General features: G+C 41.8%; 1 protein-coding gene across 1 annotated transcript in view; it reads left to right on the forward strand.

Annotated features, from left to right (window-relative positions):
• The first annotated feature begins 438 nt into the window (after nt 1–438).
• The window catches only part of trappc10 (trafficking protein particle complex subunit 10), a 46795-nt gene continuing 27124 nt past the window's right edge, over nt 439–20109 (forward strand). The window contains exons 1-4 of the mRNA XM_060941000.1: nt 439–632; nt 4286–4367; nt 15959–16094; nt 19813–20009. Of these exons, the coding sequence (XP_060796983.1) occupies nt 572–632; nt 4286–4367; nt 15959–16094; nt 19813–20009 (476 nt within the window). The 5' untranslated portion in view covers nt 439–571. The remainder of the gene's footprint in view (nt 633–4285; nt 4368–15958; nt 16095–19812; nt 20010–20109) is intronic.

Below are 20109 nucleotides of genomic sequence, written 5' to 3' on the forward strand. Positions count from 1 at the left end.
CTGTGTCTATGTGTCAGCCCTGTGATGACCTGGCGACTTGCCTACGACCCTGTAGAACAGGATAAAACGGCTAGAGATAATCAAATTCTGTAAAGCTGCTTTGCGACAATGTTTATTGTTAAAAGCGCTATATGAATAAACTTGACTTGACTATAAAGATATGTAGGGAATGTGGGTAAAGTTGAGAAAATAAGAGGAGCTAATGAAAGGGGGGAAAAGTCAGGAGATACTTTTCTTGGGGCAAATTTGATCGGTTTAAATCAAACATAAGCTAAACACACGCGATGAGAGTGGTAAGATGGCGGCCTGCTGGCTTCACTCATCTCTACAGCGGGAACTGGGTTTAACAACTCTTCAGATTTTATATAGAGCTCAGCAGTCCAACCACAGTCCAACTTCCGCTTTTCACGTTCACGAGGACCGGAAGTCGTCATCGCGTCAGCAAATAGGGAAATGGAGAGGAAAAGGGGCCTCGGCGATACCTTGGTATACTGCAGTTATTAGCGCTCAGTTGGTTTGATTTGCCGAATGGACGTTTTCATGGTGGAGTAAATGCTCGTTTCCAGACGCCATGGAGTCCCATGAGGAAAAGCCCATCATTTATACGATGGAGAATAAACCCATAGTGACATGTGAGTGTCGGCTTTTTCGCTTGTTGTTAGCATGTTAGCTTTGGGCATTTAGCTTAATGCTGCTGTGCGCGAGCGTTGCAGTGTCCACTGCAGAACTAGCCTTCAGTCCGCTTAGCGACGGGTTTCACATTTTATTCATAACTTTATTATACCGGATTATTTCATACGGGGGTGAATTTTCAACTCCCACCTGTATAAAGAGTGCCGTTAAAATGAATTAAAATTGGAAACATGGAGGATATATAGTATATACGGTGTACAGGGGTTAATATAACCTAGCATGTTGTCATTAAACTTATATTAATGTACATTCTGATTAGGGTTTGTACTATATAAACCTTTTCACTATCTTAAGAGTCCACAGGAATGCCAGTGGGTGGAGTTTACTTAAAGACTGTACTGACATCTGAGATGTTAGCCGTACCATATATTCCATCTGTAACCTTATATTAATAGCCCAGACAAGTAAAATGAATAATTGCATTTCTCTAGTTATGAATTGCCAACCAGCCCGAGTGCGCATGCGCATATGCATGCATGCAGTTACACTGAATAATCAATCAATAATCAATGCAGCCCTGATTAAAGGAAAAGTACTAACGTGCTGCTGAACATGCTATATGGTAACGACACAGCAAAATCCCAGATTATATCCGGATTTAAAGCTGAAAATTAAACACTACAGCAGGTCCTGGTTACCTTGATGTCAGTACAGCTCGGTTACTTGGATTGCGTTTACATCTCTAACATACAGTATGATGCATCACCCAACCTTGCTCCCTTCAGCCGACTTTGAACAAACCGAACGATCGGGTCGAAAACCATAGAGTGAAGTTAAATCCTGGTAAATGTAAAGTTCTACATGCAAGCTTTGTGAGAGCTACTCCTGCACTGTTGTTAATTAATGGACAAACCCTGGAAATCGTGAAAGCCATCAAGGTGCTTGGACTCACTATACGGTGTGACTTGAAATGGAACTTGCAAGTTGATAACATGGTCTCATCCACAAACAGAAAACTCTTCGTTCTCTGTCGGCTAAAGCGTTTTGGAGTATCAGTTCCCGACTTGACGATAGTCGATATGGGTTATGTCCGACCCTCTTTGGAGTATGCTGCACCTGTGTGGCACCCGGCATTGACTTCTGTACAATCAGCTTCCTTGGAACGAGTACAGAAAAGGGCATGCAAGATAATCCTTGGGACTAAATACAATGACTGTTACATCCTTGTCCACACTGAATCTCTGCTCCCTAGCGCATCGACGCACCACCATCTGTGCCAAATTCACTCAAACGCTTTTGAACTCGGTTCCGAGCGTGGCTTCCACCACTCAGGCAACATATTACGGGTCGGAACACATGTGGTTCTAATAAATTTGACACTCTCTTTTGTCGCACCAGTAGGCACAGAAATTCAGCTATACCTTATCTAGTAGACATATTGAACAAGAACTGATTGATACAATAGGCTCATTTTACTTAAATCCTTTCATGTTGCCCCAAAACCTGTTCTCAAGACTCTCACATCATCTTTATTTACTGAATTAATTTGGATTGTTTTAATTGTCCTGTTGTGTTTATTAATCTTAAATTCTGTGTTATATTTATTTTAAGTTGTATAATATGTACGTATTTTTAATTTTTGACATTTTTGTATGACCTATTGTTAAATCAACTCGATTCAGACAACATCTGCAATGTTGATGAATAAAGTATACGATACGTATACGGTGTCCATCACAGGTTTGATGCTGTTGCATATGATACCCAATATTCTTCAAGATCAAGTCATTAAATCTGAAACATGCCTGATATCTGGTCACTTGATTCACATCTCAGCAGCCACGTCCAATTCTCTTGTTCATTCTAAAGTCATTGTTAAGTGATGATCGGTTGGGTCAGAAGTCATCATTTGGTGCATGTGAATCATAGAAGATAGTCGGTGGAGTCCAGATGAAATAAATTGTCTTATTTTCTGCAGGGTCATTTTCACACCAGGCTGTCGATGAGGACATTCCAGGTTAAGCTATGATAATTCCGAAGTGCCGAACTAAACTCTTTCAGACTGGTTATTTTAATAGGTTGCCTAAGCTTTGGAATACCCTGCCTGTTTCTTTACGTTCCTGTAGATCTGTTAAGCAATTTAAAGCTCAATTAACTACTTACTTTACTAATGCTTTTAATAATGCTTTTGACATTAATGTTTTTAATACTTGGAAATCCATTTGCCTTAAGTGCTGCTCTTCCTGAAATATTCTAACAACTAATGTTTGCTGTTATTGAGTAGATGTAGAAATTCTCAGTCAGTTTTTTTTAAGTATAAATATTATAAATATTAGGCCATAGTAATTGAAACGTAATAATTGTAAATTTTATTCTTTTCTTATGAGATTTTTAGAATATAGTTTAATTCGTGGTATCCACAAGCACGTTTCTATGAGGTGAATGTTTTTCAGGCTTCTGCTGAACGGGCTTTTGAATATCAATTAAGTATAGATGATTTAGTTTTATTTATATGTACATGCCTTTTTTTTTCTTTAATAGGGCACACTGTTATTGGATCCTAGCTCTGTTGTGTGACCCCCACCATTATATTTATCATATGTGTATATTTTAATACTTTTTTTTTTAATGTTTATTTATTGTATCTGAGGTGGAAGCTTAATAAAACAAAAAAACAAAGCTCAAGTCTTTAAAGCAAAATACAAAGAGTTTGAATACTGCAATAAAGATGATGGAAACAACCGACTCATTTGTTCTTTCTATCGCAGCGATACGACCGGTAAAGGGTAGTTTCCAGCCTAGTGACAGGGAATGATCTATTCACAGGAATCAGAAATGGGTTAGGACGTGAGTATGTGTAAACAGATGGGACAAGATTTATTGAATTGGTGATATGTGGTATCCTTACGTGCATGCTGATGAAATGCTATATCATAATAACCTTTTGTTGCATTTCACAGCATTGCACATGATATCTGGCATTTTTTTCAAAATGTTATCGAGTAAACAGAATTGTCGGATTGCTCTCCTTGCGATTGAATGAGACACATGCAGGGCTGTCTAAAATAAGAAGTCTTAGAGGGCAGCTGTCCTTATGCTGCCTCCCAAATGGGACCGATTTTATCTAATGAGCAGAAACACTGCCGAAAATATGGCCTACCTTGGCAGCCATCTTCTGAATGGAACACAAGGGTAGTGGTGGTCAGTGATGTTTTAAGGCATCAAATAATGAGTATCTTTTAACTAATTATATGGTATGTTTGAATATACATTTCTTTGTCTTGTAAAATCCAAACCCCAGTGCTTGTTTAGTAAAGGTGTGGCATTCACCCTTTTTGTTAGGGTGTGTGTCTTCATAGGATGACAACCCAAACACATTCTTTCACTTCCATTTCTTACATGACTATGTATTTTAACGTTCTGTTGCATTTTCAAAAAGCAATTAGGTGAGTTTATAAAGAGATATAGTACAACCATGCAGAAACGTCAGTTCTTGTAGCTGTTGCAGTACGTGAAGGTGTGAAAGTGGCATATGTGGTTGGGGGGGACTACTTAATAATTAGCGTTTCAGTGTTACCAGAGAAAGTATCCGAAGATACTAATGGGAAAACACAATAACCCTGAATCCTGTGTGTTTGTGCATGATGTATAGGTGCTGGGGACCAAAACCTCTTAACTGCTCTTTATAGCCTGCTGGCACAGCAGCTTCCCCGGGAGCCTATGGAGTGGAGAAGGTGAGTCTGTCCATTATTCATTTTTAGAGAACTGTATAATAGCGTAATCATCATCAGACATTATGACTGGTATGCTTCAGGATGAGAATTTCTCAGTGTTAAATTTTTCGTTCATTAATTTGTATGTATTTGCACATTGCAGATGCTTGGTTAGCAATGTGCATCTGCAGAATATGGCCAAAAGGTTGTGGACACCTGACCATCACACTCCTTTGTGCTTTTTGAACATGACATTCCTAATTTAGTCCTCCTTTTGCTACTGTTATATAACCTCCACTCTTCTGGGAAGGTTTTCCCACTAGATTTTAGACCGTGGCTGTGGAGATTTGTGTTCATTCAGCCACAAAAACATTATTGACATCAGGCAAGGAGGCCTGAGGCGTAGTCAGTGTTCCAGTTCATCCCAAAGGTACTCGGTGGGGTCGAGGTCATGGCTCTGTGCAGGCCACTCGAGTTATTCCGCTCTACCCTTGGCAAACCATGTCTTCATGGAGCTTACTTTGTGCACGGGGCATTGTCATGCTTGAGCAGGTTTGGGCTGCTTAGTTCCAATGAACGGAAATTTTAATGTGAAAGCATAGAAAGCTGTTCTGTACAGTTGTGGGCTTCAAACTTTGTGGCAGCAGTTTGGGGAAGAACCACATATGGGTGTGATGGTCAGGTGTCCATAAACTATTGGGTAAATGGTGTATTTTGCTGTATTTCACACCCCAGCTCCATTCAAGATGATGGGGAACTAATCTTTGAACGCCTTTAGAAAAAGAAGCAGCCTTATTTGTCACGTGCACACTCAAGCACAGTGAAATTTGTCCTCTGCATTTAACCCATCTGAAGTAGTGAACACACGCATGCATACACACAAGTGAGCAATGAACACACACATACCCAGAGCAGTGGGCAGCTATGCTGCAGCACCCGGGGAGCAGTTAGGGGTTAGGTGCCTTGCTAACCACACTTCTAATACCCATGTTAACCTAACCACATGTCTTTGAACCATGGGGGGAAACCGGAGCACCCGGAGGAAACCCACGGGGAGAACTTGCAAACTCCACACAGAAAGGCGTCCGTCGGCCACTGGGCTTGAACCCAGAACCTTCTTGCTGTGAGGCGACAGTGCTAACCACTACACCACCGTGCCGCCTACCTTTTTGCTAAAGCACTTATTATGAGATAGAAAGGAGTCTGTAGCTGGGGAATTATGTAAAATAGCATGATTCCTCATGATGCACAATACATATCTCAAATATTTGATATTTAATATTTGTTGTCAAGGGCACAAAACTTCAGAAGAACTGTGTGTGTGTGTAATATAAATAAAAACGGTTTGCAACCAAGTGCGAAGCGGCTGGGATTTTCATTTTTCATTTATTTATTTAAAAGGGCATTGCACGTTAATCAGAAAAACTGTAAATGTGCCAGTGTTAGCCAGCAGGCTAATTTTCAACTGCAGTCCTTAGGCATAATGTTTGTAGACCCATGTGACCAACTTTTATAAAAGCCAGGTTGATAAAAACAGTAACAGAACAAAGTGTTTACACATCAGACAAGCCATCAAGACACTCCCATCACTACAAACTGAATCAGTCTTACAAATACAGCCACTAAAACAGTAGACAACAACATAGACCGAACGGGAGACGTCATACACCATACCACAAAGAATGCCAGAGACGACAACACCTTATAGACAGGACAAAAGACGTCACTCACTATCATACACACTGGCAACAGACAACATTTGATTGGAAATAGGGGAAGGCCAGTGTCTATGGTGGAAGTATCATGTAGTTAGCTACATGATACATTGATTGTTCAGAAACCATTCCTTTAGGTAGTGACTAAACGTACTATAAGAAGTGCAGTTTCTTATGTCAGTTGGTAAAGTATTCCATAAGTTAGACGCTCTCACAGAAAAGTACAGTCGACTAAAAGCACTGTACCTATGAGGGATTACACAGTTGCCTCTTAGGGCAGAACTTGTTAGATTAGATTAGATAAAACTTTATTGATCCCTTTGGGCGGGTTCCCTCAGGGAAATTAAGATTCCAGCAGCATCATTACAGAGAAAAGAAATAGAGAAAACTTCTAGATAAATTAAAATAAATTAAGTATTTACATATACAAATATATAAAAAGAATAAGATAGGGGGGAGGGGGGGAAAAGGAGGGGGGGCAGCAGTAGGAGAGATATTGCACTTTATATTGCACATTGTCTGGTATTGCTTATTGTTAGGCTAGGCTACTGCTCCTTCCCATCCTCTGTCCTCCTGTTACCCAGGGATGAGAATTTTCCGCCGATCGGCGGATTTCCGATTTTTTCAGACCAAAATGATGGTTTTTGAGATCGATGTAAATTCGTTGAGAAATTTTCAGGGGGGGGATGTATGGTTAACGATCTGTGGTCACCTTATAACGCAGACATCCCAAGTCTCCCGGAAGTTCCGGGAGTCTCCCGCATATTGATAGTGGCTCCCTGATGTCCGCAAATTGGAGAAAATCTCCCGGGAATCTAGAGCAAGCGAGCAAGAGCGTGCACGCGAAACATTAATGTCTGCATCGCGCATCTTAGAATGTGCGCGTGCGACGGAGTGCGCGAGGGAGCACGAGAGAGACTGTGTGTGCGCCTGTTCATGTAGCGCATGCTAGACAAAGAGCATCCTGATTGGGTTACTCAGCAAAATAAGCCAATCAGCTTTCAGTGTGGGCGGGCTTTTATCTCTTTTCTCGAGGGCCGAAGTTTCCAGTTGAGCCAGTGCAGCCTACAGGATCGGCATGACAGAGAGAGAGCGCGCGCCCTAAAAAACGAAAGTACAAAACCCACTTCACCTCAGATTACACAAAAGAATATCCCTGTCTAATAAGGGTCAAAAATAATGACAGTTTCGCGCGATGTACTGTTTGCAACAGTGGTTTCAGCATTGCCCATGGTGGCTTAAATGATTGTAAAAGACATGTTGAGGTGAGGAGTGTCATTTCATGTGCATTATATTTAGGTCTACAACAGGCTGTCATGAAAAGACCAAACTTATTGAAGATTTCTGTAAAGTAACAATGTATGAATATACATCATATATATCAAATACACGTCATATATAAGTGTGTATCTTTTTATAAATGGGGTTAGCTTATCTAATGTAGCATCTTGGGGAGAATCATAGTATCGTATCTATAGTTCTGATAAAATTTTAGGTATGATGCCATGTATAACTCTCCTACTTATTGCCCATTTCATGGGGGGGATTGCTGGCATGTGCTGCGCGGGAGCGTCTGCTCAAATTTCTTAGGCCGAGATGAACTTATAGTTTTTTATTTTTTTTTTTTAAATTTCCAATATGTAATGCCAATTGTACATGCCTGTTCTTTAATTCAAAATCACCATCTTGATCTTCAAACTGACCATATGGTATCTGTATTACATTACACAACATCCCGTCCAGATAAAACCTAGTTAGTACACACAACAGTTGAAAGGGAAGTGATAAGTGATGTTGAATGTTGCCTGCTTAATATGCAACACCTCCTGCTACCATGATAACATCAGAAGAAAGCTTAAGAGAATTATATGATAGAACTTTTTTTCTGGTTTGCACTTCATTTTAAAGGATTAGAGTATTCAAAGACATGCATAGCAAAAATGCAGAAATATAATACTGTAGAGCTCGTTTATATTAAAAGGTGCATTGATTTTTTGAAATCATCAAATGTGAATTGATTAAAAACAAGTCTCTTGTACCATATTAATCATTTTCACCTGGTAGTCCACCAAGAAGGGGAATTTATTTTCAAATAAATTGCAACTTTTGCTGATAAAATTAATGGTTTTGGGGGTTAAAAAATAGCCCCAAATCATTAGCTCCCGCCCCCGGGCCCCCGCCGGGGCTCTGCCCCTGGGCCCCGCTGGGTGCCTGCGGCCCCCAAACCCCCGTCTTTTTTCAGACTTTTTTAATGTTTTTCATTCTCATCCCTGGTTACCCCTCCTCCCCCCCAGAGAGGAGTTGTACAGTCTGATGGCGTGAGGGACAAAGGAGTTTTTGAGTCTGTTCGTCCTGCACTTGGGAAGGAGCATTCTGTCACTGAACAGGCTCCTCTGGTTGCTGATGACGGTGTGCAGAGGGTGACTGGCATCGTCCATGATGTTCAGTAGTTTGTCCATAGACCTCTGCCACCGTCACCAGAGAGTCCAGCTTCATGCCGACCACAGAGCCTGCCTGCCTGATCAGTTTGTCCAGCCTGGATGTGTCCTTCTTGGATGTACTGCCCCCCCAGCACACCACGGTGTAAAACAGGACACTGGCGACCACAGACTGATAGAACATCCACAGGAGTTTCCTGCAGATGTTAAAGGACCGCAGCCTCCTAAGGAAGTATAGCCTGCTCTGTCACTTCCTGTGTAAGTGTTTGGTGTTGCAAGTCCAGTCCAGCTTGCTGTCCAGCCACAGCCCGAGGTACTTGTAGGAATCCACAGCCTCCACCTCGACTCCCTCAATCAGAACTGGTCGTGACCTTGGTCTGGACCTCCCAAAGTCAATGACCAGCTCCTTGGTCTTCAAGGTGTTGAGCTGCAGATGGTTCCTGTTGCACCACACAGCAAAGTCCCTCATCAGGCTCCTATACTCCTCCTCTCTGTTGTCACTGATGCATCCAACAATGACTGTGTCATCAGCAAACTTCTGAATGTGACGCAGCTCCAAGTTGTAGCAGAAGTCTGCGGTGTACAGGGTGAAGAGAAGAGGGGCCAGCACTGTGCCCTGGGGTGCCCCGGTGCTGCTAATCACAGTGTCAGACGTGATGTCCTTCAGCCTAACGTACTGCGGCCTGTCAGTGAGGTAGCTGGAGATCCAGGTGACCAGGCAGGGGTCCACTTGCATCCTGTTCAGTTTGTCCTGAAGCAGTAGGGGCTGGATGGTGTTGAAGATAGCTTGTAGCTTTACTGTTAGAATCTTTCTGCTTTATGAAAGCACAAAGTGGTGGTGGTGCCTTACCATTTATGATTTTAAAAGATTCAATAGGCATCAGTGTGTTTAATCAAGTTGTCCCAGCTAAGGATGTTATATTTATCAAGTATATTACAGTGATGATAGAGCTTGGGCTTTCTATCTAGCACCTTGAGAGCTTGCTTATACAGTGATAGGATAGGCGTCAATGTTGTGCTTGTGGCCTGGATCCAACTTGTCGTACAGTAGGTTACATGAGGCATAATCATTACATTCATAAAAAGCTTCAACATGTGTTGTCAGACAGTTTCTAATATATCTAAAATTTAACAAATTGTACCTAGTTGTCTGCATTACCTTTTTTACTTGTTTTTTAAAAGAGAAGTTTGAATCTAGGATAATACCTAGATATTTAAAAGGAGAGACTGTTTGGACGATCTCTCCAGATATCTGGACTTTAGCATCACAGTCTGATGCAGTGTTTGTCTTGCTAAAAAACATGCAGACTGTTTTCTTTACATTAAGGTACAGTTGAGTCAGTAAGCCATTTTTGCACATGCACCATTGTTTCACTAAGTTTAGCAGCTGCTTGTGCTTTAGTTTTTGCATGGACATAGATGACTGTATCATCAGCATGCATCTGTACTTCACATCCTTTACATGCTGATGGTAGGTCATTTATATACAAAGTGAATAAAATTGGTCCCAGGACCAATCCCTGGGGTACACCCATTTCATTGCTTAAGGGTGGTGATGTTTCACCACTCACCCTCACACACTGAACCCTATCCGATAGATAGGATCTCATCCAGTTTGTTGCATTGGAAGAGAAGCAGGTAAGCTTGTGAATGAGTACATTATGATTCACAGTATCACAGGCCTTTTTAAGATCCAGAAAAACAGCTCCAGCAACACCACCTTTATCCAGTTTTAATGAGGTTGACAATCAGCACCTCCAAGTCCGTGGCCATGGCGCTCAGCCGGAAATGGGTGGAGTGCCTACTCCAGATCAGGGGGGAGTTGTTACCTCAAGTGGAGGAGTTTAAGTATCTCAGGTTTTGCTCACGAGTGAGGGTAAGGGGGGGCGGGAGTTGGACAGACGGATCGGGGCAGCGTCAGCAGTGACTACGTTTACATGCACATCCAAATCGAGCTGCTGTCGGTAATCGAGCTGAAGGTCCCAGCAGGGTGCCAGAGAAATCCAATCCTACATGCACAGTTTAAATCGAGCTATTGTTATGAGGTGCATTGTGCACCCGAGCCACAGGTGGCGCTACACACCCCATCGTGTTGGTACACTTCCGGTTGTCGTCATGAAGAAGAGCTATTCAAGGGTATTAACAAAGTGACTACAGGCGGAAATTAGCATGCACTGCTATAACCTGGGACAGACATCTGTCCTGACCACAAGGATAATGTTTAATTTGTACACTGTCCCTTTTAAAAATAAAATAAACTCTAAACTCTAAGAAGAGTGGTTGTAGTTTGTATGTACGAACAGAAGTGTTCCTAATAAAGTGGGCGGCTAAGGTGAAGTGTCATGCCGACCGAGGCTGGTTTTTTTTTTGACACAATTCACAGCTATGCAACAGCTGTACAGATGTATTTGGTGATACAGTAAGTGAGCTAAATTTTAACAGTGCAAACAATGCCACAAAAAGAAAAGATTCATGCCGTTGTCATGCCGACCGAGGCTGTTGTGTTTCCCTTGTGGTCTTGTCACTTCCGGAAGGGGCAGTGCTGAAGTAAGTAGCTCGAATACGTAGCTCGATAGGGTATACATGCACTAAGTAGCTCGGTAGAAATCGCATAATCTAGGTCGTGTAGCTCGATTCCAAGAAATAAAGTTCGGTTCAATTTCAGCCGAATTAAGGTGTATACATGGCATTTTGAACTTCGATTTCAGTCGAGCAACGGCAGAAATTCGATTCTCTCTATGTGCATGTAAACGTAGTCAGTAGTGACTACGTTTACATGCACATCCAAATCGAGCTGCTGTCGGTAATCGAGCGGAAGGTCCCAGCAGGGTGCCAGAGAAATCCAATCCTACATGCACAGTGTTTAAATCGAGCTATTGTTATGAGGTGCATTGTGCACCCGAGCCACAGGTGGCGCTACACGCCCCATCGTGTTGGTACACTTCCGGTTGTCGTCATGAAGAAGAGCTATTCAAGGGTATTAACAAAGTGACTACAGGCGGAAATTAGCATGCACTGCTATAACCTGGGACAGACATCTGTCCTGACCACAAGGATAATGTTTAATTTGTACACTGTCCCTTTTAAAAATAAAATAAACTCTAAGAAGAGTGTTTGTAGTTTGTATGTACGAACAGAAGTGTTCCTAATAAAGTGGGCGGCTAAGGTGAAGTGTCATGCCGACCGAGGCTGTTTTTTCGACACAATTCACAGTTATGCAACAGCTGTACAGATGTATTTGGTGATACAGTAAGTGAGCTAAATTTTAACAGTGCAAACAATGCCACAAAAAGAAAAGATTCATGCCGTTGTCATGATTCGTTGTCATGCCGACCGAGGCTGTTGTGTTTCCCTTGTGGTCTTGTCACTTCCGGAAGGGGCAGTGCTGAAGTAAGTAGCTCGAATACGTAGCTCAATAGGGTATACATGCACTAACTAGCTCGGTAGAAATCGCATAATCTAGGTCGTGTAGCTCGATTCTAAGAAATCAAGTTCGGTTCAGTTTCAGCCGAATTAAGGTGTATACATGGCATTTTGAACTTCGATTTCAGTCGAGCAACGGCAGAAATTCGATTCTCTCTATGTGCATGTAAACATAGTCAGTGATGCGGACACTAAACCGGTCTGTGGTGGTAAAGAGAGAGCTGAGCCAAAAGGCAAAGCTCTCAATTTACTGGCCCACTCTCTACGTTCCCACTCTCACTTATGGTCACGAACTATGGGTAGTGACTGAAAGAACGAGATCACGGATACAAGCGGTAGAAATGAGTTTTCTCCGCAGGGTGGCTGGGCTGTCCCTTAGAGACAGGGTGAGAAGCTTGGGAGAGACTCTGAGTAGAACCACTGCTCCTCCACATCGATAGGAGTCAGTTGAGGTGGTTCGGGCACCTTGTTAGGATGCCCCCTGGATACCTCCCAGGGGAGGTTTTCTGGGCATGCCCCCGAAAGAGCTGGTGGAGGTGGCCGGGGAGAGGGAGGTCTGGGCTGCTCTGCTTAGGCTGCTACCCCCGTGACCTGGATCTGGATAAGCGGTAGAAGATAAATGGATAGAAATAAAAATAAAGGCTGACATTAAGTGGTACATCAGATATATTCCATTCAGCTAGCATGATATTGAACGAGTTGAAGACAAGTTACCATGAAAAAAGTTATTATACATACACATTCCTTTCAGGTGATCAGTGTGTCTTTCTCTCTCAGAATCTTCCATAGTTAACAAAGCAAACCTGGTGGCCATGCTTGTTTACAGATTGTCACTAGCGCGGAAGTTTTACACGTCTGATGTGCGACATCATGTTGTTTTGACAACCATGCAGTATCATAAACCATATTCAACGCTCATTCTCCATTGGGTAGAGTGATGTAATACACGTAGGATAAGCAATATGTTAACAATATTGCATGCTATGAAACCTGTTAGAAGGGAATGGAATACATGTTTTTATTCCATCAGAAAAAGTGTCCTGTATGTATAATAATTCTCTACATGTCTGTGAAGGTTCTCAGTCATCCAGATCATCGTAACCCGTATGTGCTAAAGAAGGCAACCGGACTTGCTTGAAATCCTTGAAGACGTTTCACACCTCATCCGAAAGGCTTCTTCAGTTCTGTCTGACTACCCACTAGTCAGACAGAACTGAAGAAGCCTTTCGGATGAGAGGCGAAACGTCTTGAAGGATTTCAAGCAAGTCCGGTTGCCGCCTTTAGCACATATAGAGAATTCTGTATGTAACTTGTGAGGAAATCAATGAAGTTGTTTTGATAAATTTGGGTACTTTTTGTTTGTGTCTATATGATAAAAAGAGCATCACGTGTGCTTGAAGAGAGATATATCCGCACATAAACTGCACAGACCTTACTGCAGTGTCCAGCTTCATGACTTCAAAGGAAGTAGGTTAGTCTTAGGGCATTATCTAACTTCTGGCGTGATCCAAAAACATGATTGGTTGAAATTAATTCATGGGAATACAAACTGTCCCAAGTCCCCCCCCCCCATCCATCTCAGTTCTCCCCGCTTTCCCCTATTTTACTTGTGGGCTCATACATTATAGAGCAAAGCATTGCTTGTTTTGCCTCCTATCGCTCTAAAACACATCCTGGATCTGGAGAAATTCGTAGACATGGTCCATTTTTCATGCGTAATTCGTTATATGATAATAGCAGTCATTGCAAGACTTGTCCAGTGTTAATTACCTTGCGTTTTGGATCTTTTTGCAACATTAGATTTGTTAAAGAAGTCAGTAATGTTCTCTTGCTGCTTTGATGTGTTTGCTGTCACGTGTGCGGTTGCTTTAATTTTGTGTAGAATTTTTACCTGTGTAACAAAACCTTGATACATCGATAATGGGCCCACCATGGAAGAAGTTTTTATACATTTCTGGTGCTATCATCATATTGTCAGTTTTTACTTGTCTGTTAACTTTGTACTTCATTGATTGAGATCTTTGTCATTAATCAGATCATGCAATTTTTACTGGCAACAAAATATGCGAATAAACAGACTTCACTTTTATGAAGTGCAAATCTAGCTCTGCTAGATAGCGCATGTACAGTGCTGACACAGATATGAGTAAACGATGGTTGTCCTAGCGCAAACACGATTCTTGTTGTCTTAAAATATACATGGGGCTGCAAAAGTAGGTATACAGTAAGGATTATTCCAGTATTACAATAGCGGTGCTAGGTTTCATTTAATACTAACATTTTGTGCGAATGTTTTTTCATTACTGTATACCTACTTTTGCAGCCCCGTGTTTTTTTATTTTTTTTAAATATAATATATATAAATTAATTAATTTGGGGGGCTTTAAAAAAATGGATAACATAATGGGCTGACATCTAATAAAATACTTGCTCTGTGCAGTTTATTAGACAACGTGACCCCACCAGTTGTGGTTTTATGATGTCTTCAGATTTTAAGATGCCGTTAAAAAAATATTGATATTTAAATGTATTTTATGATGCATATTTATTGTAGCATTGAGGTTTGCTAATTGATTTTTGCAAAATGATCTTTTATATGTAATATAATGGAGCATGCTGTTATAGTAACATAATCAATGACCGGGTGGTGTGATGCAGCCTGACCTAAAGTGCAGTTTATTATTTTCCTAGAACAGCATGCCATAAAATGGTTTATTCCTCTAATGCTGCATTTACAAACGCTAGCAGTGTTTTTTATTTGTTAATGAATGACACGTAGTACCTTTTATCTGCTTACAGTTTACATTTAATCTTGTGGAACATATGAAACAAGTTGGTTCCTGTTACTTACATTATAGCTGTTAGCAGTATTTTCCTCACCAGCCTCCCCCCCTTTCTTGAAGAAAGACAAAAAAAGCAGGTTGTCATGTTCCCAAAAGTCATAAAACACACAGCCATCTGTCCTGAAGACTTTCACTATGTCCCTGGTTACATGGGTGCCTTTTTTTTTTTCTTTCCCCTCTGTACAAATCCCTATAGCAGTTTATTACTATAGAAACCATAAGGTGTTCTGATAAACGTATTAATAAAAAACAGCCAGAATTATTGTTAGAGCTGCTGTTATAGAAAATGAATCAACAACTTCAGATCAATCAGAATCAAGAATTCAGTACCTGCGCTCTCTTAGAGTGACACAGTTTTGATGAAATCAGCATTGTATCATATAACCCTAACTACAGGATATCCTTTGAATATACGGAGTACTAGATGGTGTGTATGCTGTAGAACAGCTGGTTTGGAGCCATTCTGAAGGTTTAGTGTCATTTTGCTCTGTGTGTGCTCTCTGTAATAAAAATAATCCATGACCTTGCACTTCTGCTGATTAGAAAGTAAGTATAAAGCATTAGAGTGAGGTTGTTTTTAGTTCTTTGTTTTCAGAGAGTATTCTCAGGCACAAATAAAGCTTTGATAGATAGTTAATGGTTAGTCAAGGACACATCTGGCTCAAAAATAGGGGCTTGCTCATATTCAGAACTCCTTCATCCAAGCTGTTCACAAAATGTGCTGAGACACACACTGAAAATTTATGCTCTGAGTAGAAGATGCCTTGAAAGCATTCTAAAGTGTTATAAAAAATAACAAGTCATATTATATAAGCATAATGAGTAGCAGAAATTAGCTGTTTGAGTATAAACTGTAAGTGTCATGCACGAAGCACTGTACAATCTTTGCTTTTCGGATGCTAAATAACTCTAAACGTTTTATATAACCTTCCTGTTTTGCCTCAAAGGCAAGTCATTGTTGATTTCAAGACTCGTTTAAGCAGAGTAGCATGAACTGGGTTCCTCAGCTATGTGCCATTTAGGCTTCACCTCCTGAGGAAGAATAGTAACCTATCCACTGTAACACTAGAAACCTTACAGGAAAGGTCACTGCAGGCTAGCGCATTAGACACATGCTTATGTATAGAGAACTAGTGGTATAAAAAGACATTGGTGCTGTGGTTTGACTTGTGTTCCATTCTCATTTCCCTCAGGTCTTACGGGCGCGCGCCGAAGATGATCCACCTAGAAGCCAACTTTGTCCAGTTCAAAGAGGAGCTGCTTCCTAAAGAGGGAAACAAGGCTCTCCTCACGTTCCCTTTCCTGCACATCTACTGGACTGACTGCTGTGTAAGTCTAAGGGCCTCTGCATGCTCTTGCGACAAGGCTTTCGCCGATAGCTTTTCGCAGACAGTTGTGATTTATCGTTGAGCGGGGAGTAATAGGCGTGCACGATGTTATTCACTGCCACAACGCAAGGGGGCGCGAAGTCACGAAATCACTAGGAGTAGTTGGTGGGTGTGGTTAGTGGAGTGTTTATCCTCCGGTTACTTATAATGACTAGAACTGGAGTCGTATAGATGTACGTACTTCCTCACTTCCTCGATCAACCGCTCTTCGTGCTGCTTCATCTTCGCTTGTGTTTTTAAAAATGGTGGTCGTGAAAACAAAACAAACCGGGAAAGTAGGGAAGCGGAAGTGCATGTACAGCAGATGTAGAGTGGACCAATCGGAGCCCTCTTGTCTGCGATGCTGTCTGCGAGGCTTCTGCAGTGGTCACAATTTTTGGGAGGTGCGCGCAGAGCGTCTGCGAAGGGGGGGGGGCTACGCAGACGCCGTCTGCGACGCCGTCTGCGAGGACTGCGTTGTCAGCATAAATTAGCCTTAAGGGCCTCTGCATGCGCTTGCGAGAAGGCTTTCGCAGATAGCTTTTCGCAGACAGTTGTAATTTATCGTTGAGCGGGGAGTAATAGGCGTGCGCGATGTTATTCACCGCCACAACGCAAGGGGGCGCGAAGTCGCGAAATCGCTAGGAGTAGTTGGTGGGTGCGGTTAGTGGAGTGTTTATCCTCCAGTTACTTATAATGACTAGAACTGGAGTCGTATAGATGTACGTACTTCCTCGATCAACCGCTCTTCGTGCTGCTCCATCTTCGCTCGTGTTTTTAAAAATGCCGGTAGTGAAAACGAACCAAACTGGGAAAGTAGGGAAGCGGAAGTGCGTGTAGAGTGGACCAATCAGAGCCCTCTTGTCTGCGACGCTGTCTGCGAGGCTTCTGCGGTGGTCACAATTTTTGGGAGGTGCGCGCAGAGCGTCTGCAAAGGTGGTGGTGGTGGTGGTGGGGGGGGGCTATGCAGACGCCATCTGCGAGGCCATCTGTGAGGACTGCGTGGTCAGCATAAATTGGCCTTTAGTCTCAGCCAGAGTCGAAACGTTCAGGAGCAGTCTCAGAAACGGGCACAGAGCATCACATGGTTATTAAAATCCTGATTTGGAACTTTTGCATGTTCTCCCTGTGTCTAAGTTTCTTCTGGGTTCTCTGGTTTGCTCTGACCTCTTAAAAAACCATGTGCAGGAAGGGCCACTCTAAATTGCTCCTTGGTGTGAAGTGTGCATGTGTGCACGCACATTGGGTCATGTGAAGGAGTGACTGATATTTCTGACGAACCTTGTAAAAGAAATGTATTTATATAAACTGATTAATAAAACATAAATGGAAATTTATTTAAGGCATTATGTCCAGTGGGAAATCTTAGAAATGAACCTGACCTTAAAAAAATCACCTCCAACAGTCTGATACTTCTGACATAAGAGCCGATGAAAATGTGACGAAGGTGTGTGTCCTTGTGATCGCAGAAGTCCGGTGATCTGTAAAATACATGCCGAACTATTTCACTAGATCATTTGCTGTTGTATTGTGATTCCATTAAAATGCATTCCACAATGTGTTATTAGTGTCCTCACAAAATGGTTGACTAATCATCAGTGATTGTGAAACAACTCCATGTTTTATAAATAACAGTAATTCTTATACAGTCAGAACTATAATTGTCACCTTTTGGTAAAGCTTAGTGTTAATAAAAAAAAAAACCTCCTATCTTTAATTCTAGCATTTTTTTCCCCCAAAGGAAAAAAAATGCATCACCATAATTGACATCCCTAGAAATTCTTATGAACGATATATACATGTAAATGTACTTAGTTCTTTTAAGTACTTTTTTTTTTTAAATAGCCATTCCTTGATTTATGAAGGCCAGCATTAAAGGTCCTAGGCAAGGGTCGGAGGTGGAACGTAGAATATCAAGAGCGACCCAAAAAGCGAATTTAATCTTCCTGGTGTCTAATTTGCACTCAAATTGAATAAAACGGTTAATATACTGGTTTGCGCAAGTTCCGAAGGTTTGTTTACATCTCACTTATGCGCGCTTTCACCGCCAGGGGACCGTCATCGTGACGTCATTCAAGCCAAACAGACTGGGAGCAGTTCTGTGTTTACTTGCGAACCGAGCACACGTGTACGGACTTTGATCATGAGAGGTTGTGTAAAATGTCTGAAAGCGATAGCGATTTTGAAGTCGGAACTCTCCAAATTGAATATTGAGGGGTGAAACCATATGTATGAACCTATGGCCGTTGCAAAGCAATCGGTGAATGTGACCCACTGGTTTGACCGTGCAGCCTCGGAATCGGACAGCGACTCGGCCGAATTGATCGCGGTGACCCCGGACCTCAACGAGACTCGCGCTCAAACGATTTATCCTGGTAGTTATGATAAATTCTTACTTTTGTCATAATACTAAATAAGAGCCCTTTTGAAGAATAATTAAGCCATCCTCCCTAGTGGATTGGATATAGGTAACGATTACTTGACAGTGCGCCGGTAGGCCACATTAGCCTGCCATCCACGACATTATACTATTTATAGCCTACTCTAAGCGAGGAAATATCCCTTTGTCTCATTTCCACAATGATTGTACAGGATCCCTCAGGATTCTTGACTTGTCAATTGCAAGCAAAGGTAAAAATGTTTACCTCCAATCTTCTCCTTTTTGCTTGAGCGTTGCTGGTCCGTTTCTTCTTTGACTGCTTGATTTTGTGCTCGAGTTTTGTCGGAACAGCGTCAGGTTTGAGCCTTCTCTGTCCGACACTGACACCTAAACTCTCCAACAGATGGGGATTCTTCAAAAAGTGATCGAGCACAGAGTGGCGTATTTACCCGGCTGCCAACCCTCTCACTTCACGTGCACAATCCACTCTCTCCGCCTCTTCTCTTCTCTCGGAAAAAGTCAACCCTCTCGCTTCATGCTCACAATCCACTCTCTCCGCCTCTTCTCCTCTCTCGGAAAAAGGTAAAACCTTCTTCCTGAACTGGTCCTGTTACAGTTCACTGCACAACAATAAGGCATGGTTTTTCTTTGGAAATTCCTGAATGCACGTCTGCACTCGAGATGAACGGCAATGCAAATAAACGGAAGTGGACTCAACTCAAGTGATTTGTTTGTCTTGAATGACATCACGCGCCGAGTGGTCACGAAAATCGCCGAGCAGAAATTCACCGCGAGCCACGCTAACTTATTCTAACTTATTTTAATTATTACTTATTAACAATACTTCTTGGGACCAGAAGAAAATTAGAGGGTTTTTTAACATATAAAGTTTCAAATGTGCATAAATTTAAAACCTTTGCCTATGACCTTTTAATATCTTCCTCATACTGATGAATGATAAAGGGAATTTTTCCTTCGTATGAGCACATATTTACGCACATTTACATAAAAGGAAATCATGAATGGCTGCTTACGAATTCCTCAGCATGTTGGTGAATTTTAAAAAAGAAATGTAAATAGGAAATGCTTCGGTTACATTTTATTCATAAGAATTTGTAGGAGTACCAATAATTGCCACATGGTTTTGTTAAAAATGTATTTTGATAAGAGGTTTATGTAGATTTAGAATATGTTTACTTGAATTTAAGATTAATTAAAAAATTTTTTTACCATATTTTCAGTGAGATTTAGCTTAAATGTGATTTCATAACCTCTGTCCCCTGTCTTGTCCGTGCTCCAGGACACAGAGACGTATAAGACCTCAGTGAAGGAGGACATGCAGCGGTGGCAGAGCGTGCTGAAGCTGCACGGCTCAGCCGACTGGCTCATCGTAGTGGTGGAAAGTGATGGCAAGAAGAAGAACAAGACCAACATCCTGCCACGCACCTCCATCATGGACAAGATCCGCAACGACTTCTGCAACAAGCAGAGCGACAGGTGAGGACAGTTCAGTAGCAGCTGCGACTCAGTCCAAACCCCTATTCCATTAAAGCTGGGGGTCAGACTGACGGCCTTGTTTTATTTATTTATTTATTTA

Source organism: Neoarius graeffei, chromosome 15 (genome assembly GCF_027579695.1).
Source record: "Neoarius graeffei isolate fNeoGra1 chromosome 15, fNeoGra1.pri, whole genome shotgun sequence".
Classification (NCBI taxonomy): domain Eukaryota; kingdom Metazoa; phylum Chordata; class Actinopteri; order Siluriformes; family Ariidae; genus Neoarius; species Neoarius graeffei.